Source organism: Hyperoodon ampullatus (genome assembly GCF_949752795.1).
Source record: "Hyperoodon ampullatus genome assembly, chromosome: 11".
Taxonomy (NCBI): domain Eukaryota; kingdom Metazoa; phylum Chordata; class Mammalia; order Artiodactyla; family Ziphiidae; genus Hyperoodon; species Hyperoodon ampullatus.
Window position 1 is genome coordinate 42,174,435 of NC_136924.1, and position 21,399 is coordinate 42,195,833.

Here is a 21,399-nt window from a genome sequence, read left to right on the forward strand (position 1 = left end):
ATTTGCGTTTCTGTGGTGGCTAATGATGGTGAGACTTCTTTTTGAAAGATTTCTGTGTACAGCGTAGGAAGAATGGGGTCGAGAGAGACTTAGAGAAATGTGTCTTTGAGGAGCGCTCCAGGCACTGCATTCCCTGACCCTCTGAATGGCTGTGCCTGCAAACACCTCCCCTCTCAGAGCCAGAGCCATCTGTTTAAAACACTAGAACACATTTCAGACTTTCAAGAAGGCATACAGATGAATACAGGGAACGTAGAGCACGTCCACAGTTGACGCTGCTGTGCTCTTTTCCTGGGCCCAGCTCTTTACTCTCACTTTCCCCATCGTCACAGTTCTGGATTTCGTGGTTACGCTGCATGCAGTAGGATTTTTGACCACTCATGTATGTACCCCAAAATGATACATTGTCTCATTTTTGCATTTAAAAAACTTCCTGTAAGTGGTGTCATACTGTGTGTATTCAACGTTTCACTGTTATGTTAATGAACTTTCCCCATCTTGAATCTGGTGGCTGAAGTTCCTTCATGTTTGCTGTGGTTGGAATTCCATTATATGTGTATGTTCTAGTTTGTTTATTCATTATTCAGTTGATAATGGACATCTAGAGTTTTCTTAACATTTTTTTCTCTTTGTGGTATTATGAACATCGCTGAACCTGTCTGCTTGTGTAACTGTTTTTCCAGGGTGTGTAGCTGGCAGTGGAACTATGTCACGTGGATCTGCTTTTTAGAAGGAATCATTAGGGTTCAGTGAATTACTGTAGTGTTTTAAAGCCGTACAATTTATAAAAAAGTTTATTGGTTAATATATTTTTTAAGGAAAGATTTCATTATTTGAAAGGAGGTACGTGTATTAGTTGCCACTTATTCTTTAAAAAGGGTTTTAGTTGAAGCCTGTTTTTCTCTTTCCCTATGCAAAACTTACATAAAAATGTAATTTTAATAAGATAAAATGAGGTTCCTTTTAGTCTGAGCTTGAACTTTGTTGGAACATTTTCTGCTCAGTAAACACAAGTGGTTTGCCCATGAAGAATTAATGAGTTTCCTGCTGTCCTGGGAGGGAAAGGCCTGCAGCATGTGATAATGTTGCAGACTTTTGTGAAAATGACATGCAAATAGTGGGCTGTAGACCAGACTACCTGCTGGTTTTGAGCCATGTTGAATACATTTGCACGTAATGGAAGAATGCAAACGTTCAAGGAAAGATAGATTGATAGTATTGGTAAATACTGTCTGTAGGTCACTGCAGTATTCACACTGCTATTACATAGTTATCTCATTTCATACACATTCTTATTTCCATTTCCGGGACGAGGAAGGTAAAGCTCGGAACAGTTACTTGGTTAACGCTCTTATTAGCTTTAAGTGTTGGGACTTGAACCCAGGCCTTTGGATTCTTAAAACTGGAAACTTTCTACCAAGCTCAGGGAGGCATCCATGGAAATTTCAGGAAAGGGACCATGACAGATGGGTGGTGCTTGACCTAGGCAGGCTGATACTTTTTTTTTTGGCCAAAAAAAAAGAAAAAAGAAAAGAAAGCTCCTGGGTGTCACTGGGAAGTCTTGAAGGCTGCGGCCTGAGTCCCTCACGTGTTTAGCAGTTGGGCACAAGCCGTCACCCAGGACCCCCGCCAGCGCTGTTAGTTGTGGTGCCTACACGTACGGGCCCTCCATGTGGCTGGTGTGGGCTTCCTCACAGCATGGTGGCCAGGAGAACCAAGTGGAAGCTGTATTGCCTTTTAAAAAAGTTACAGCTTTATTGAGATTCACATATCATAATTCACCTATTTTAATTCACATACGCCACCATTCACTCATTTAAAATGTAAAATTCAATGATATTATACTGTATTCAAAAAGTTGTATAGGGCTTCCCTGGTGGCGCAGTGGTTGAGAGTCCGCCTGCCGATGCAGGGGACGCGGGTTTGTGCCCCGGTCCTGGAGATCCCACGTGCCGCGGAGCAGCTGGGCCCGTGAGCCATGGCCGCTGAGCCTGCGCGTCACTCCGCAACGGGAGAGGCCACAACAGTGAGAGGCCCGCGTACTGCAAAAAAAAAAAAAAAAAAAAAAAAAAGTTGTATAACTCTCACCACAGTCAATTTTAGAACATGTTTATCATCTCAGAAAGAAACCCTGTACTCATTAGTGGTCACCCCGGCTTCCCACCCCACACCCCAGGAAACCACTAATCTTCTTTCTGTCTCTATAGTATGATTTGTCCATTACAGACATTTCATATAAATGGAGTCATATAATAATGTGGGGATTTTTTGGTGACTGGCTTCCTGTGCTCAGCATAATGTTCTCAAGGTTCTTTATGTTGTAGCATGTATCAGCATTTCATTTTATAGCTGAGTAATATTCCATTTTATGGGTATACCACATTTTGTTTACCTATCCATCTAGGGTGCAACTTTTTTCTTTGCATGTGGTTACCTAGTTGTCCCAGCACCATTTGTTGAAAGACAGTTCTTTCTCCAGTGAAGGGTCTTGGCACCATTAAAAAAAAAAATCAGTTGACTGTAAATGTGAGGAGTCTGGACTCTCAGTTCTATTCCACTGATCTCTATGTGTATCCTTATGCCAGTACCATACTGACTTGATTACTGAATCTTTTAGTAAGTTTTGAAATCTGGAGGAGTGAGTCCTCCAACTTTGTTCTTTTTCAAGAGTGTTTTAACCTGGTCATTCTGGGCCTCTTGAGTTTCCATGTGAATTTCAGGGTCATCTTATCAATTTCTATGCAGAAGCTGCCTGGTATTTTGATAGGGATTGCAGTTGAGTCTGTAGTGAATTGAGAGAGTGCTGTAGGCTTAACAATGTTATGTCTTCTAATACAAACATGGGTATTTTTCCATTGATTTAGGTTTTCTTTAAATTCTTTCAATAGTAGTTTTTAGTTTTCAGAGTATAAGTTTTATACGTCTTTTGTTAATCTATTCCTAAACATATCATTCTTTTTGATGTTATTATAAGTGGAGTTGTTTTTTTCATTTCGTTTTTGGATTGTTCATTGCGGATGTATAGAAATACAATTAATATTTGTATGTTCGTCTTGTATGTTGAGGCCTTGCTGAATTTGTTTTTTAGTTTCACTACTTTTTTAGTGAATTCTTTAGTATTTTCTGTATATAAGATTATATTGTCTTGTTAGTTTCACTTCTTCGTTTCTAATCTGGATGGCTTTTATTCTCATTCTTGCCTAGTTGCCCTAAGACCTCCAGTACAATATTGAACAAAAGTGGTGAGAGTGGACATCCTTGTCTTGTTCCTGATCTTAGGGGGAAAACATTCAGTCATTCACCTTAGGTATGTTGTTACATATGGGTTTTTTGTAGATGTCTTTTATCAGGATGAGGACATTTCCTTCTATTACTAGTTTGTTGAGCATCTTTATCATGAAGGGGTGTTGAGTTTTGTCAGGTGCTTTTTCTGTGACAATTGAAATCATTGTGTGGCTTTGTCCTTTTTCCTATTGGGATTTTCAGGTTTTAAGCCAGCCTTGCATTCCTTGGATAAATCCTATTCGGTCATGATGTACAATCCTTTTTTAATGTTGTTGGATTTGGTTTGCTAGTATTTTGTTGAGGAGTTTTGTGTGTATACTTATAGGAGATACCGGTCTGTAGTTTTTTTTTTTTTTTGGCCACGCAGCTTGCGGGATCCTAGTTCCCTGACCAGAGAATCCCCTGTAGTTTTCTTTTGTGATGTACTTGTCTGCTTTTGGTATCAGGGTAATTCTGGCCTCAGAATGAGTTGGGAAGTGGGTGGGCTTCTGCTTTTCTCCCCTTTACCAGAACAGCTCTGCTTCTGCCTGTCCTGTGTTTCTCTGTAAAAGTTCTTTTGAAAAGTTGGTTTACTGCTAAAACACCCCCCTTCACACACAAAATGAAACCTCACAGGACAACAAAACTGGAGCTACATGTGTTAACACTGACACACAAAAAAACCATCTTGAGAGAAGATAAAGCTGCAAAAAGATATATAAAGATGTGTATATTATAAAATAATATTAACAATCTTTACAAACATGCAGAATAATATCATAGGTTGCATAGAGATGCACAAGTCTGCAGTAAAGGTATAAACACTTGTGTGAGAATTTTAAATGTCAGATTCAGGTTGGTAGTTACCTCATAGGACAGTAGAATTGGGGAGGGTTTCAAATCTATTGTATGACAAGATGATAGGGTTTTGGTTTTTGTTTTTCCGGCCGTGCCACGAGTCTTGCAGGGGCTTAGTTCCCAGACCAGGGATCGAACCTGGACCCCACAGCGAAAGCATCAGGCCCTAACCAGGGACCACCAGGGAAGCCCCCAAATGATAGGGTTTTGGATGGAGGTAAAGTGACACTGTGGTGTTTGTGTGGGTATTTATGTTCTAGGTGCTATTAAGCTGGCCTTGCAACCTGCTAGCTGGGTGTGACCTCGGGCAGGCCATTTAAGCTTTCTGTCCCTCAGTTTCTCCATCTGTACGGTGGGGATAGCCATATCTGCCTGCTGGGTCGTGAGGATAAGAGGAACAGACACACCAAGTCTGGAATGATGCTAAATCTGTTCCCCACGGCCGTTATGCTCTGTGTTTTATTGTCCGCTGTATCTCATGCTGAAGAGCAAACAGGAGTCTGGAGCAGATGCGGAGGCTGTTGGGAGAGGCTGAAGCTGAGCAGTTGGCATGCAGTGGGGTGGGCATGGTGTTGTCCCTCCCCCTTCCTGTGTGTTTCTTGCCTTTGGGAGAAGCTCCTCCTCCAGGGCCCCTCCAGGCCCGACGTGACCTCCCTGTGGGCCTCGCCCACCGCAGAGGTGTCCTTACGGGCAAGTGGAGGGTCACTGCCTTGCTTTCGGATCACAGCAAAGACAGGCCTCTTCAGAGCCCCTCCCCTCCTCTGTGGAGTGAGGGCTGGACTGGGGTCTTCAGGCCCCTCTGCACTCTGGTGTCCCAGGACCTCGAGGGAAGGTCTGACCTGGCACTTGCCTTCTGCTCACTCTAGTGACAGGCCACCAGCTGTGGCTTTCATTTCCCAACTATTTCACCCTCTCCCGTGCCTTCAGGGTCTTATTGTGTTGTTCTCTTTGCTTGGAACGTTCTGTCTACCTCACTCTTCCTATTCATTTCATAGGTCTCAGTTTAAGGAGTTTTTCCTCAAGGAACCTTCCTTTTCTGTAAGACTAGGTTTATGTACCCTTGTGGCATGTTACTGTAGGAATTCTCACAGAGCATTATAATACTGGTTCGTTTTTTTTTTTTTTTGCGGTACGCGGGCCTCTCACTGTTGTGGCCTCTCCCGTTGCGGAGCACAGGCTCCGGATGCGCAGGCTCAGTGGCCATGGCTCATAGGCCCAGCCGCTCTGCGGCATGTGGGATCTTCCCGGACCGGGGCACGAACCCATGTCCCCTGCATCGGCAGGCGGACTCTCAACCACTGCGCCACCAGGGAAGCCCCGTTTTTTGCTATTATAAGTAAACTGCAAGGTCCTTAAGAGTTTGGACTCTAGTGTGCTCATCTGTGCCTGCCTAGCACCCATCATAACGCCCATCACAAAGTGGTATTGTCAAATGTTTGTTAAATTTTGCTGAGAAGTTTTAGGATGTAAAATAGAACATTTAACCTGATTTAAATACTGTGCTGCAGGCACAGGAATGGAAAACTGAATAGAAACTGCATAGGAAACTGAAAAAAATGACCTATATATAATAATTTAATGTATTATTAAAGATGGTATCCTCAAACCAGTGGGGGAAAGGGTAGGTTGTTTAATAAATTGAAATAATAGGTTACTTTTTAAAGAAGTTTCCTACTAAGTAGTATATAGCAAAATAAAATAAATTCTAGGTGATTGAAAACACAGGGGTAAAAAATGAAACCACAGAAATATGAAACACGCTCATATTTATGCAGTCTTAGGTGTTATGGACTGAATGCCTGTGTGCCCCCCAAATTCGTATGTTGAGATCCTAACCCCCAATGTGATGGTGTCAGGAAGTGGGGCCTTTGGGAGGTGATGAGGTCATGAGGGTGGAACCCCCATGAATGAGGTTAGCGTCCTTATAAGAGAGACCTCAGAGGGCTCTTTCACCCATTCTGCCATGTGAGGATATAGGGAGAAGATGTCTGTCTGCACACCAGGAAGGGAGTTCTCCCCAGACACTAAAAGTGCAGATGCCTTGATCTTGGACTTCCCAGCCTGCATGACCATGAGACTTTGTTTATAAGCTGCTCAGTGCATGGTATTTTTTATATAGCACCCTGAATGGACTAGGGTAGTAGGAGTGGGCTTTTCCAAGTATAGTCCTCAAAGCAGAACCCTCCGTAAAGGATAAAAGTGTGATGACTTAACATAAACCTTTAAGCCTCCCACATACCAGGAAAACAGATTTGCTACCTGTATTAGTTTTCCATTGCTGCCGAAACAAATTACCACAAACCTCCTGGCTAATAACACACATTTATTATCTTACAGTTCTGGAGGTCAGAAGTCTGCACACAGGTCTCACTGGGCTAAAACCAAGGTGTTGGCAGGGCTGTCTGGAGTCTCTAGGGGAGAAACCATCTCCTTACCTCTCTAGCTTCTCAAGGCTGCCTTGACTATGGCCCCCTTTCTGCATCTTCAAAGCCAGCCGTGCAGCCTTGCTCTGAGCCTTCCTCCATGGTCATGATCCGCCCCCCGACCACAGTCGGGGAGGTTTTCCACTTAAGGACTTGTGATTAGATTGAACCCACCTGAATAACTCAGGATGCTCTCCCAAGGTGTGTGCCCTTAGTCACATCTAAAAAGCCCCCTCTGCTGTGTTGTTACCGAGTCTAAGCTGGTACTGCTCGCTGCACAACAGGCCAGTTATCGAGAGAAAAGTTGTTGGGACAGGGACTAGCGACTTTATTCAGAAAGCCAGCAAACCAAGGGGATGGGGGGCTCGTGCCCCAAAGACCCATCTTGCCTGAGTTAGAATTCAGGCTCCTTTTATACGAAAAGGGGAGGGGGGTAAAGTGAAACACTTCCTGGTTCCCATCAGCCCCCAGAGGGGATGTGTTCATTTCTTCCTCCCTGCAGTCCTTCACAGGTGGGCCTGGTCAGGAGGTTTCCTGTGAGCTAAACAGAGGTATTTCAGCTTAATGCTCATTACCTGGGAGGCAGGGTTCCCAGAGATGGGCCACTATGTATAATTTAAGCTTCTAGGCGAACTTGTGATAGAATATAAAAAAGTTCTTCCGTATTACTATTCCCCACTGTCAGCATCCATTCAACCGTCTTGTGGGAAAAGGAATGAAGACCCTTCTGCTGAACGGAGGTGATGAATATTCCTTAGAATTTTTAGTTAGTCCTTTTTATCTACAACTATTTGAACCCGACGAAACCTCTTAGCACTTCGTTGTCTAATTCGTAACTGAACTTGGGGTTTTGGTTCCAGTTCCCAATATATATACTAAATTCCGGTGCTATTTATTTGGACCCAATTAAACAAATTGGTTGCCCCTTCTCCAATGGGCAATGGAGATGGAATTTACGTCTGCTTCGGTTGGATGGCCAGGCCCGTTGGAGGTAAACTCATGCATAAATAGCGCCCGAAGTTTTAATGTGATTGGCCACCGCTAGGTCTTTAGCATTTATAGATTCTCCTGCCTGGGCACACACCTGCAATGGCCTGCCATACAGTATTCTAAAGGGGCTTAATTTAAACCTGCTTCTGGGAGCCACTGATCCATAGCAGCGCAACTGGCAAGGCCTTATCCCAAGTTCAGTGTCTCTTGACATGTTTCAGCGACGTTCCTTTTTAATGTATGATTCATTTTCTTGTTTTTTCCTGTTGGTTGTGGCCTCCAGGATGAATGTTGTTTTAATGCCGTCATCCAAATCGGGATAATTTCCCTACGGAGGGCTTTAACCACATCAGAGATTTTCTGTCCAGGTGGCATATGTTTCCACCCATCCTGAAAGAGCGTCCACACAGACACTACCAGGTTGTCTGAAATTTTTGCAGTTTAAGGCATTTGAGGAGAGTCTGTTTTTTCAGTCCTCGGTGGGGCAGGTTCCTCTGTGTTGAGTCCCCATCTGGGGAGGTGACAGCAGGCTCTGGGTTATTTTTAAAGACCTTGGGGGAAAGAGCTCTATCTCCTTTTCTGTCATGAGCTCCATCTGTAGGCTTAAAGCGCGTTCTGGGGGAATTCCGTGGTGGTCCAGTGGTTAGGACTGCACTTCCACTGCCGCGGGCCCGGATTCGATCCCTTGTTGGAGAACTAAGATCCCACAAGCTACGCGCTGCGGCAAAAAAAAAAAAAAAAAAAGTGTGTGTTCTGGACTCTGATGTCAAGGCGTTTTGGTGAAAAACTTCAGGGTGAGGTCTGTCAGAAAGACAATCAGCTCATTTCCCACTGTCAGTTTTACCCGGGGCTCCTGTGGGGAATTAGGCGCCTCAAGTCCAAGGGAGCCCCTGGGCCTCTTCCGAGCGTCCCTGTCTTTCTGCCGTGCGAGGGGCTCTTGCTCTGACTGTTCTTCTGTTTTCGCCGAGGGCAGTCTGTTTTCCAGCGTTCCTCCTCCTCACAGCACGCTGTTCTTTCCCCAATGAGGGCTCACCCCTCCTTCCGGGAATCCAGCGCCACTGCCAAAGAAGTGGCGTGTCGTCTTGCGTCTTCTTTCTTCTGTCGTTGTTCCCTGTTGAACACTTTAAAAGCAACATCTACCAATCGAGAAGGGTTCATTCCAAATTCACCACCTCATTTCTGCAACTTCCTCCTGATATCTGAAGCGCTTTGCTCCGAAATGTCAAATTTACCATTCTGATATTTTCAGGGACCTCGGGATCTGCATTAGTATGACGTCTGTAGGCCTGATAAATCCTCTCCAAAAATTCAGAGAGGTCTTCATTTGTTTTGCTGAATTTCTTGAATATTGTTCAAACTCTTTAGCTTTGGTTTCCCTTTTCAAAGCCCTGCCAAAATGGGGCCTTCCTCCCTCACTGGGGTCCCCATTTGGATCATCTGTGGGTGCTGATCAGCTGTGGGTGCTGCCAGGTGGGCTTCGGGTGCAGAGGATCCTCCCTGTAACGAGGGTTGCGATCTTTCCAGTTAAAGAAGTCTGAGAAACCCAGTCAGCTGGTCATTTGCATTTAGTCCCCCTATGAGATAATGGCATAGGGGAAATAGCCATGATATCCTGGAAGTGGCTCCTGGCCCAAATTGGGTGCCCTTTTGGGTCTTAGATGGCGGTACCAGACCAAGTCCCTGTGCCCCAGAAGCTAACACAGGCTTTTCTAATTGATCCCTAGAAGGAGGGGAGGTCCTGAGCCCCAGTGTCAGGAACGGGAGGTAGTGGATGGGGTGGATATATTGGCAGAACGGCCAGAGTGGCTGGGATGCCAGCTCAGCCAGAGGAGTGAAGGTTTGAAGCAATGTGTGCTCATTCTCATTCCCTTCCTTACTTTCCCTGATAACAGTACCAATGCTTGCACATAAAGGATTTCATCATTCTTCCCTGCTTTTTTCCACAAAATAGCTATAGAGTCATTCAAAAGCCACTTAAAACCATAGATAGCAATTGATCATCTAACCATTAAAAGGATGCCTTTTTGCTTTGGCATCAGCCAACTGGGATTGCAGTGCAGTTGAACAAACACTTGATTACTGCTGTGGCAAACAATTTAAGATAATTTCTATAATTATGACTTATCTTTACCAGGATATGCCAGAATTTTAGGAGTTCCATATAATTTCTATAATATAACATTTACCCATGTGATACGATCTAATAAGTTTTATCATCACTCATCTGACAGCGCCTCTCCTGCAATTCAACACACCACATAAGCCCAAGGAGTTTAATATTCCTCTCTCTGAGATGGAGAGAAAACAAGTAATTTGAGGTGTTCCGGGGACCCTCTGGAAAATCCAAAAGTTAGCCAGAGGTCAAATGAACCCCACTTAGAACTTGATCTTTGGGAAGTTTGTCAAAAATATCAAAACGTTTTTAACCAGTGATAATAAAAGATCTCAATGGCAAATACAGATCACTTAAACTCATTCTTTTACCAAAAGCAGTTCAATATTTTAAGAAAACTTTGTCCTCTTAGAGAACCAAATTCAGGTCTTGTACCACTTTACCTCTGAGATTTTAATTAAGTTCAATCTTATCTTAGAACTTAGTTTAGTTTCCAGTTACAGAAATCTGGAGAGACTATTCCAGACAGACATTCCCAGAACATTATTCCTGCAGAGTTTACCCAAAACTCTCTACTTCATTTACCTCTATTTTACTTACTTAAAAGCTTCGTCACACTGTTATTTTTCTTGCTGACGAACTTTATAACAGGGATAAGGTCTTATTTGATTTCTAGTAAACCCAGGTACAATGAAAGTATTCTACTTAGTGGTGATGACTCTAAAGTCATATCTGTATCAAACCACCAAGCTTAAGCTAACCTTAACACCAGATGTTAATACTGAGTATTTCCTAGATCACGTGAACCTGGAACTCATTCTGGCCAGTTTCTTTTATATTTGAGTATTTATAAGCACTTAATTTCCTTTAAGCCAATTAAATAGAGCTCTTTTACGGATTAATTTTGGCAATGCCACACATCTGTAAAACATGTGCAAACACAAACAAACACAGGGACCTCATAGTTCCCATTTGAAAATTTTAGCCGTGAATCAGGTACAACAATGTAAAACCCATCAGTTATAAAAGAGGTTGGATTCAAACTGGGTTTCTGGCAAATGGGACAAATCAAAGTCACCTGTCTACTATAGCTAAACCCTCTTTACTAGTATTTATGGAAAAGACACTTCTATTTGTTTGTAGCTTTTCGTGATTTAGGAACCAAGTAGAACCTTTCTCTTTTTCCTTGAATGTCCCGCTCTTGAACAAGGACAGGGTTTTTTTTCCTGTTCCTTTCCTCCATTTAATATCAGTAAAAGTTTTAAGTATCACAAAACTGATTTGGCTGTTAGTGGAGAAACAGTACCAAACAAAATGTAACAAAAAAACCAAAAGAAGAAACAAAATCCTAAATAAACCCTCAAATTTGGTCTTGGGGTTTTACATATACCAAGGACACAGGAGACCATAAACGGCGTAATTAACACAGCAAGAGTAGCAGTACAGGGTGCACAGGGTCCTAAGATAACCCTTTTTAACCCCCCTGTGGAGATCCTAACAGGTACTGTGGCCACACATTACAATATCATCTTCCACTCACCTGTGCTTCAGAGCTGTATTCAGATCCCTTATCCAAAATGCCCCTCAGAGGACTTCTTTAGGGATAGTTGAAACATTACTCCCTTTTCAAGACAAAACACAAAGGGCACACACAAATGCTAGCATCCAAAGAAACCAACGAACCGGTTTACAAATCGGGTAGGAGTCCAACAACTCTTTCCGCTCTCCCACAGGGTACTCCACTCAGATACAAAACAAATTGGCTTATTCCAGTGAAAAAGCCCCAAACGGAGAGGAAATAAAGTTTCTGGCTGTGCACACCGGAGCGACTTAACCCTACTGTATGGAGCCCGTCGGCCCCCAAAATGTCGATTCCTTGATCCAACTGCCAAGCGCTGGGGTAGCCGGTGTCGTTTCAGGGAACTTTGGAGGGCAGATCCTCAGGGTAAGTGGTCCTGGCAGCTTCTAGGGCCTTACCTGAAAATTCCCCGACTGGGGCAGCTGGCCACGAGAAGCAAGGCTCCTAGATGGCTGCCCCAAATTTGTTACCGAGTCCAGGCTTGTACTGCTCGCTGTGTGACAGGCCAATATCGAGAGGCAAGTTGTTGGGACAGGGAATAGCGACTTTATTTGGAAATCCAGCAGACCAAGAGGATGGTAGGCTCGTGCCCCAAAGACCCATCTTGCCTGAGTTAGAATTCAGGCTCCTTTTATACGAAAAGGGGAGGGGGTAAAGTCAAACACTTCCTGGTTCCCATCGCGGGGGTGGGGGGGCCCAGAGGGGATGTGTTCATTTCTTCCTCCCTGCAGTCATTCACAGGTGGGCCTGGGCAGGAGGTTTCCTGGGAGCTAAACAAAGGTATTTTAGCTTAACGCTCATTACCTGGGAGGCAGGGTTCCCAGAGATGGGCCACTATGTATAATTTAAGCTTATAGGCAACATCCCTTTAGCGATGAACTTGTGATAGGATACAAAGGTTCTTCCCTACACAGTGTGAGGTGACACATACACAGGTGCTGGGATTGGGAGGTGACATTTTTGGGGCCCTTATTCTGCCCACCTCACTGACAAAGGAATCCTTTGTTTACAGAGAGGTTTTTACGAATCAGTGAGAAAAGGGTGAACAGCCCCTTCGAAAAATGGACAAAGGGTCTGAACAGGCAGTTTACAAAAAGAAGCAGCACAGATGAACAAAATATGTTTCAAGATCGCTCAGTCTCCCCAATAATCGAGAAGGTGCGCAAGCAGCACTGAGACCCCTTTTCTCGCATCAGATAGCAATGATCCATTGTCCCTACTGTGGGCCCCTGAATAACACGGGTTTGAACTGCGTGGGTCCACTTACAAGCGGGTGTTTTTCAGGAGTAAGTACTACAGCCCTGCGGCATCTGGGTGGGCTGAAGCTGTACGCACAGAAATGCAGGTAGGAGCACCCGTGGACATGGAGGGCCGACTGGAAGCAACACTCAGATTTTCGACTGTGCGGCGGGTCGGTGCCCCCACACGCCGCGTTGTTCAGGGGTCAGCCGTTTATACCTACCGTCCATACATGCATCCTTTATGTTCCAGGCCTGCCTTCTCTGGGACTTTATCCTTTAGAAGTTATATTTGTGTGAAAGTATTGTCCCCAGAGAAGTTTATTGCTGCTTTTATAATCACACACAATTCTAAACAAGTTAAATATCTCACGGTCAACACTGGTTAAACAAGTTACCCTGTAACCATATGGTGGGACAGTGTGAAATTAGAGGGGAGATTGTCCAGGGAGGTGGTACTCATATTATTAAGATTTGTAAAAAACTTACAAAACTTGAAAATAATTATAGGTTTATGGGAGTTGCAGAGAAAGGTATGGGGAAATCCCATGTGCCCTCAGTATTATGTTTTTAAATGTGCATAATCTGCATATATTTTTCGTGTGTATCGCATAATATATATATAAAGTAAATAAATGTATTTAAGTAAATTGAAGAACAGTAATATGGGGAAATAGTTCTGATACATTACTAAGTAAACAAGGTAGGATTTCATTCTGTTTTTAAAAGCTAAGAAGACTTCATCTGTCTACTGGACACCTGAGTGTCTGTGTTTGTCTTTACATATACGCACCCTGCAAGGCTCTGCCTCAGGGTTACAGTGGCTGTCTGTTCCACGTGGACTGCATCAGTTAGGACTCTGAGTGCCCGTGGCGTCAACAAACAGGGGCTTGTTTATTTCATGCCATGAAGTCCGAGGTCCAAGGTTGGGCTGGCAGCTCTCAAACCTGCTGGAGACCTGCGCTCTCGCCATCTCCGCCGCCAGCCCCCACCCCACTGCCCTTCTTCCAGGGAGGCTTTAGTTTTAACTCCTGTTTATTTCTCTTGGGGGCAGGGTGGCTGAGGCATCTCTCGGCCTCATATGTGTGTTCCGGGCCAGAAGAAGGGGAAAGCTAAGGGCCAGGGGTGTGCCAGCTAAGCGTTTCTCCTTTGTCTCTTTCTGACCGGCCCCGGGTCCCACGGCCGCCCCTGGCTGGGCGTCGAGAGGAGGAAGGGGCGTGGGTGGGGTCGCTCCGCTGACCAGTGTGCCGCAAGTTACTCTGTTTCCGTCTCTTTTCCAGATCTACTCTGATGAACACAGACTTTATAGTGAAACCATGAAGTCTTTTAACAAAATTATATTTCTCTTCTCTGTAATTCTGTATTCCATCTTTAGACAGAATGGTACCAGAGGAGAACTTCCCGACGGGCGTTTCGTGGTCCGTCTTTTAGTCCGAGGGCAGAGGCTGCGGGGAGCCTCACTAGCTCCCCTAGTCGATGCCCGAGGCTCTGTGCTGACGCCCTTGGGGCTGTGGGTCCCTCAGTGAGGCCCATTCGCAGGGAGGCTGAATGCCCTGCTTGTGTGCGGGTCGTGGGCTTGCACGGCGCTATTCATTCCTTCCAGACACGCCCTCGGGACCCTGCAGTGGCCGGAGTTGCTCCCTTGGGCGTGGGTTCGAGGAGCTGGCCTCCTTCCTGAGTCAGTGGGGGGCTCCTGGGAAAGCCGAGGAGAAGCTAATTTGTTTTCCTTTCTTTCTGAATAGCATCCAGCATGTGTATGGCGCCCAGCACCCCCCATTTGATCCACTGTTACATGGCACGTAAGTGACGCCTCAAATCTTGCAAGGCTGTTCTCATCTGAGGCCAGGTTTTGGGGGGCTGTGGCGACCCCCCAGCTCCTTGGAATTCCTGAGGGGGAGGAAAGTGGCCTTTCACTCAGCCAACACACATCAAGCAGTTGCTTTGTGTGAGGCACTGCTGGCCTTGCATAGCCCATCCTCGGAGGAGGGCAGACGTGGAAGCCACGGCTCAAGGTGGGCAGCCTGTGCGGGGGTCGCGGGCTGCCCGTGGGCCAGGGCGGGGCTGGCAAGTCTTTGTGAGCTTAGATCAGGAGATGGCTTCTTAGAACACACCAAAAGCAGCAACAGCAAAAGGATAAATTGGACGTCATCAAAATTCAAACCTTTTGTGCTTCAAAGGACACACCATCAAAAAAGTAGAAAACCTGCAAGATTTTGCAAACCGTGTAGCTGATAAGTGTTAATTGACTTTCCCTGCTCTCTGCCCACCGCCTGCAGCTCGCTTGCCCGTGTCTGGGCTCCTCCAGCAGGGGCGGGTGTGGGGCAGGGGTGGCCCTGGAGGACCTCACATGTCGGATAAGCTCCCGACACTTGGTGGGGCCAGTGTCGTGTGTCGTCATGCTGTGGGCATCCTTGAAATTGTCCCATGTCCAGATCCACCTGCCAAGGGCCTGTGTCCCGCGAACAGTCTCTCCTGACCCACACCGCCAGCTGCTGCCTTAGGAGGTCTGCGAAGGTGTCGGGGTGAGAGAGTGTTTGTGGGGCAGGGCTGAGCTATTGCTGGGCAGTGCTGTGTGTCCTCATACGTTGGTCTGTGGGCGAACACTCAGCGTGACTCTCCCAGAAAACCTCTCCTCCTTCCCTGTCACTGCATCCTGTGAGCTTTGTCTCATTCTGGATGTCTCTGCATCGTGTTTGCTTTTTCACTCAACTCTCAGCTCGCTCGTGTACCTTTCCACCTGGGGCCTCCTCTCTGACCGGTCTTGGGAGACCACGCTCAGCCTCCCGAGGCGCCAGTAAAAGCTGCCTTTGCTTTGCAGCCTGCTCAAGGCCACACCCAAGGTGCCGACTACGCCGGTGAAGGCCAAGCGAGTCAGCACCTTCCAGGAGTTTGAGAGCAACACCAGCGATGCCTGGGATGCCGGCGAGGATGACGACGAGCTCCTGGCCATGGCGGCTGAGAGCCTGAACACCGCGGTCGTCATGGAGACGGCCAACCGCGTCCTGCGCAACCACAGCCAGCGGCAGGGGTGCCACAAGCCGCCGGGGGCTCTGGGGCCCGAGCAGAAGCCAAAGCCTTCGGTGGAGCCTCCTTTGGTCCCAAGTGGTGATCTCCGGCTGGTGAAGTCTGTCAGCGAGAGCCACACGTCCGGTCCCGCAGGTGGGAGGGGAGGGCTGCAGAGATGGGACCCATCTCCAGAAAGCGGGGCTGGAGGCCGCTCACCGGGGTGGGGAGGGCCCCATCCTCCCGTGCAGCAAGGGTCCCTGCCCTGGGGCTCCTAGACCCGAGCAGCAGCGGGCCTTCTGGGCAGCAGAGGCAGCGCACTTTCTCTGGTCCTCCTGGCTGAGTGCGTCTCCCCTGCAGATGGAGTGGCCGGCTGGGAGCTTTCGTGGGCTGCTTGGGGGACCCCGCCTTGTCAGGACGCCCTGGCTGCTCCCGGGGGTGTTTCCAGGCCAGGGGCCGGGCCAGCTGCACGTTCTGGGGCTGGACCTCCCTCGGCCGCTTCTGGCGATTCCCTCCAGGACACAGATGTGTGGGCTCAGGGCCTGTAGGGGTGGGTGTCTGCTCTTGGGAATTGCCAGCTTTGAATTATAAACTCCACCAGGGTAAGCTCACGTCTGCATCTCGTATCCATGTGCCTGGCACTGCTTTCCTCACTTTTGCTCTTTTTGTGTTGGAGGGGCTGAGATAGAAAACAAGTGCAGTTGTTTAATGAGCATCTGTGATGGGTGAGACACTGTCCTCTGGGCTTGGGCTGCCCCAGGCGACAAGCTGAATGGAAGTCCTTGCCCCGTGGAGTGTCCATTCTGGTGAGGGGGACAGACAGCAGCCGACACACAATGTGTGAGGAGGCATGAGGGCTCGAAGGTGGCAGGTGCCGGGGGTCAGAACGGAGGTGGGAAGTGGTCCCCAGAGCAGGGTGTGGCCTGGGCTGTGGTCCTAAGTCGGGCAGTCAGGGCACCCTCCCAGGGGAGGCAGCACTATTAAGGAGGTGAGGTGGTGATTGTGGGGGTCTGGGGGCAGGGGGGCCAGCAGTGCAGCTGCATACCCTCTAATCCCTCTCCCCAGGGTCTCCTGGGGGTTAGGGTGCTCACCCCGCGCTTACAGATAAGAAAGTGAGATCGTCACCGAGCCTAAGGTTACCTGCTGGTAGTTGCAGAATTAGGTTTCATACTTAGGTCTAGTTTTCAAAAACGCTTTCCAGAAATTAACTTCTAAAATGTTACAATCTTAGGTGTGAATTATTTCATTTGATCAGTTTTTGTATTGGAATGTGAACTATTTTTCTTTAAAATAGGGTGAACTTTGAAGTATTAGAGCTTAAATATGGAAGGACATCCAGTTAGGGCTTTTACAGGTTGATGGAAAATTCCTGTGACTCGTGACGGGCACTCTGACCACCTCCTGTGTGCCTGAGCCGGGCAGGCGTCCCCAGGCACTGAGTTCCTCCTGCTCATGGGCTCTGCAGCTGATGCTGCAACCCTGTGAGCCACAGAGGCGGGACCACGTCCAGGTCCTCTTTGTTCTTCCTGGGCGTCCTGGGCAGTTACGGAGATGCTGGTGATATAACCCGAGCTGTCCTCAGGGCCTGCTGCCCATGGGGCGTGGCAGCCACGCCCGTCCCTGCACAGGGGTGCGCTGCCCGGGGCCGGGGCCTCTGTCTCGGGTGAGAGACCTTTGAGGTCCATTTGACTTTACTGCTCCTGTGAGCAGCGCTTTGAAATTCTGAATGTCCTGGAACGTTCCAGCGCGGGGCATGGTGTGGTGAGAGTGTGGCTTCTCCCGCGGCATGGCTGCATCTCTGCCAGCGTTTGTGTCACTGCCTGTCTCGATCGTGAGCCCCCACGGGGAGCAGATGTCACCCTGCGCGGCGCCTGCAGGGCCTCCCTGCTGCCGTCAGTTTTGCCCTTCAGCCCTGGGGAGATGGCGGCCTCAAAGCTCAGTGGTGGTGGAGTGTGGGCTCGTAGGCTGGCTTCCCCGGGCCTTTACTTCACCTTCTGGCTGTCCATTTCTTAATGAATATCTGAGACATCTGTTGCCTTTGTACCTGAAGTCAGAGGCACTTTGCTTGATTTTGGGTACCACTGGGTCAATGGCAAAGCGTGTCATTGGCTGGGAAGGGCTCAGTGGGCATCAGCCAGGCGAGGGCTGTCCCCATAGCTGACCGTGACCCAGTGGCGAGCAGGTCTTGTATGGACACCAATGGGTGACGGTTAAATCACACTCTCGGGGGCCCTGGAGGTGGGACGTTGACGTGTTTTCCACTCACAGTGACAGGAGGCCTGGTTGTAGACCTTACTGTTTCCTTTGGGGCCGTTCCTTTGCTTTACCTTCCAGATCCCACCAGCCCTGCCTTCGAATGGGGCTCAGGGGCAAGTGGGGCCATTAGGATCTGAATAAAGTCACACGGAGCATCTCTACGATCGCAGATAGATAAAAGCGAGCACGTTTGCTCCACGCTGCCGCGGGCCCCGCCCCTGCTGCAGCGCCTCCTGCAGACTCACGAGGCTCACTGGGAAGAGTAGGTCCCCAGGAGGGGGGGGAGCTCTGAGTCCCGCCACCTCTGCCCTCCCCTCCCCGCTCCAGCCTGTCCTCCCAGAGCCCGAAGCGGGAGGTGCTCTCAGCGCTGCGCCACGTTTGCAGGCTTTTCTGGAAGCTTAACTGGGCCAGACTCTGCCCGGAGGCCTGAGCCATCTTGCTCCTCGGTGCCCTGAGGGCCCCCTTGGGAGCCTTTCCCGTGTGTTTGGTGTAAAGAATGTCACCTCCCTTCTGGCAACTGCTGCCGGAAGCCAACATTAGCATGTTTGCTCCACGTTGTTTGTTCCTTGCCCCATTTCCTGGAGCTTAGTTTTTACTGTACTTTTTTTTTTAATAAATTAATTTTTGGCTGCGTTGGGTCTTCGTTGCTGCACGTGGGCTTTCTCTAGCTGTGGCGAACGGGGGCTACTCTTTGTTGCGGTGCACGGGCTTCTCATTGTGGTGTCTTCTCTTGTTGTGGAGCACGGGCTCTAGGTGCTTGGGCTTCAGGAGTTGTGGCACGCAGGCTCAGTAGTTTTGGCTTGCAGGCTCAGTAGTTGTGGCACGCAGGCTCAGTAGTGGTGGCGCACGGGCTTAGTTGCTCCGCGGCATGTGGGACCTTCCCGGACCAGGGCTTGAACCCGTGTCCCCTGCATTGGCAGGTGGATTCTTAAATACTGTGCCACCAGGGAAGCCCTTTACCTTAAATTTCAGTTTTGGAAGATGCGATTGCTCAATGAGATTTAGGCCCGGGGGTCTACAGCCTTTCAGGGCCTCTTGCTTGTGGGTCCCGTGCTGGTCCCTGGAGGCTCTTTGTCAGGTGACCTGAGGGCCCTCTGCTCTTTCCTTTGCCTGTCCTGAGTCCCGGGTGCTGGGTGCTGCACAGTGTCACTTCAGGCCCTCTTGTGGGTCCTTGTGGGCGGCCCTTCAGTCTGTCTCAGGTCAGTGGTGCCTGGGTGAGGGCTGGGCAAGCTTGCACTCTGGTGGCCCATCGTTTCCACCTGCAGTGGGGGATCTAGCTTCCTTTGCTTTCTCTGGGTGACGGTCCCTGCCTGACCTTCCTCCTGGGGCTCGGGGAGACCTGGGACGTTCAGACAGTCCTCAGCACCTTCATGGGCTTCATGCTCCCTTCACGTGTTCCTTGGTGGCTTCCCTCCATGCCAGGCCCGGGTGACCCGTGCAGGCATCCTCCCCCCTGCCCTACACCAGCAGATCCTCGGGGCACGTCACCCAGGCAGGCTCAGACCGCTGGCAGCCCTGACAGACCTGGTCTCCGGTGTGTGGCTGTCAGTGTCTTGCTTTTCGTGGGGCACGTCTGTTTCACTGGGGAACGCCCCTCCGGCAGGAGGGCCGGTGCGCTCCATGGGTGTGAGCTAGGTTCATTTTATCCCTCAAGAAACCAGGTCCTCGCTGCTCGGTGACGGCAGATCCACGGAGGGAGAGCAGCGAGGCACGTGTGAGGCCTCCTTAGTGGTGGGTGTGGCTGTGGGTGTGTCCGGAGCCTCACCTCTGTTCTCTCCCCCTCCCTCTGCAGGAAGCGCCAGCGATGCCGCCCCTCTGCAGAGATCCCAGTCTCTCCCGCACTCGGCAACCGTGGCCCTGGGTGGGGTGCCCGAGCCCAGTACCCTCAGCAGCTCAGCCTTAAGTGACAGAGAGGCCTCCCGGCTGGACAAGTTCAAACAGCTCCTTGCCGGCCCCAACACAGACCTCGGTGAGTCCCCTGTGGGTGAGGCCACGCCGTCTGTGCCTCGTTTCTAAAGGGGGTGCAGCTCTGAAGGCCAGTCTGCTGCCATTTAACGCACTTGCTCCCCGTGTAATTCACCTGGTGAGAGGTTGATCTGTCGTGTGTCATGCCAGTAGGTCACTAAGACGAGAGCCATTTGTCCTGAAAGTTTACTCTCGACGTGTTTATTAATGGGCTTCCTCTGCAATTCGATCAGCATTTTCTGATCTTTTTTCCTTAATGCCCAGTGCACTCTTCTGGCTTCTTAGCACTGCCTTGGGGAGCTCTGCGGGGCCGGCCAGGTGGACGTACTTGTTCTCCATAGCGGTCGTGGGGCCGGCGATCCTGGCTGATGACGGACGTCCTGACCGTGGCTGACTTTGCACCTTCCTGCAGGGGCCCAGTGGGTCTGCGTAGAGTGTGAGCACTGCAGGGGGCAGGGGGCAAGACAGGTCTTGGGTGGAGGGGCCAGCAGGGGACAGGACAGTCACAGGCGTGGTTCTCGTGGGTCAGGATACCTGCTTGGACGCTCTGCAGCCAGGCCGAGGCATGCTTGCTTTCCAGTTCTGCTGGAATTCCACTCAGATCTGTGTGCTTCTCTTTATGGATCTCACCCCTGTTGAGTGCCTCTCTGCACTGGGCATTCTGCCCGATGCCGGAGCTTTCGGGAGGGTGGAGGTGGCTGTAGTCCCTCACGGTTGCGCTCCGTGGGCTGGGCGCCGCGGCGGGCAGTGCCCTGCGTGGCCAGCAGGTGGCGCGTGAGGCCCGCGGAGGGAGGCGGCTCAGGCCCAGGCCGAGCCTGCGGACGCCGAAGCTGCGGGCCTGCTTCGTGAGGCCGGAGGAGGGCGGCCTTGGAAAGATCCTGAAGCTCGGAAGGTGCTGCTCCTGCCCGGGTGCCGTTCTTACCATGGGTGTTTTCTTCTTAGTTTTGTTCAGTCTTTGCCTGCACAGTCGCACAGCACAGAGATTTGGGCCGGCTGTTTTTGGCAGGTGCAGAGGGAAGACGAGCCCTTTCCCTTCCCCAGCTCGCCTCTCCCCCTCTGCCCAGTTCCAGGTGTCATCTTCCAGAGATGGTCTGCGCATATGTTGTGTTAAACTTTTTATTTCGACGGGATTTCAAATTTACAGAAAAGTTGCAAGAACAGCACGAGCGCCCCCATACACTCCTTGCCCAGATTCACCAGTTTACGTTTTGCCCTGTTTCATTCTGTGTGTGTGTGTGCGCTAACGTGCAGACATGCTGTTCCTGAACCATTTGAGCCATCTGCCCCGCGAGACTTCATTATTTCCTAAGAACAAAGACACCCTCTCAATGTTGTCATGATATCGTTGTCAAAGTCAGGAAATTAAACATCCACGCGGCACTGCTCTCTGACGCACGGCCCACATTCACATCTTGACGCTTGTCCCAGTAGCACCCGTGATACCTTTCTTCCTCATCCAGAATCCACTGCAGGATCACGCGTGGCGTTCGGTTGCCACGTCTCTCGTCTTGTTAGCTGGAGTGATGCTCTGGCCTCGCCTTGTGGTCTTGGAAGAGCGTAGGCCCTTCTGAGTGGCTTGTTTCACGTTCTCCTGGTGAGATTTGGGCCGGCTGTTTTTGGTAGGAACAGCACTTAATTGATTTGCCTTCTCGGTCATCGTAGCAGGAGGCCAGGGTGCTGGTTTGTCCTGAGGTCGATGAAGCCAACTCT

General features: G+C 49.3%; 1 protein-coding gene across 6 annotated transcripts in view; it reads left to right on the forward strand.

The window, feature by feature from the left end:
• TBC1D22A (TBC1 domain family member 22A) overlaps positions 1–21,399 on the forward strand; it is a gene marked incomplete at its 5' end in the record, with an annotated part of 316,544 nt that overhangs the window by 15,145 nt on the left and 280,000 nt on the right. For 4 of the 6 annotated variants that reach the window (XM_079715580.1, XM_079715576.1, XM_079715578.1 and 1 more), the window contains 3 exons: positions 14,208–14,264; positions 15,284–15,624; positions 19,517–19,693. In XM_079715580.1, the coding sequence (XP_079571706.1) occupies positions 14,208–14,264; positions 15,284–15,624; positions 19,517–19,693 (575 nt within the window). The remainder of the gene's footprint in view (positions 1–14,207; positions 14,265–15,283; positions 15,625–19,516; positions 19,694–21,399) is intronic. The other 2 variants (XM_079715577.1, XM_079715579.1) reach the window with 2 other exon arrangements.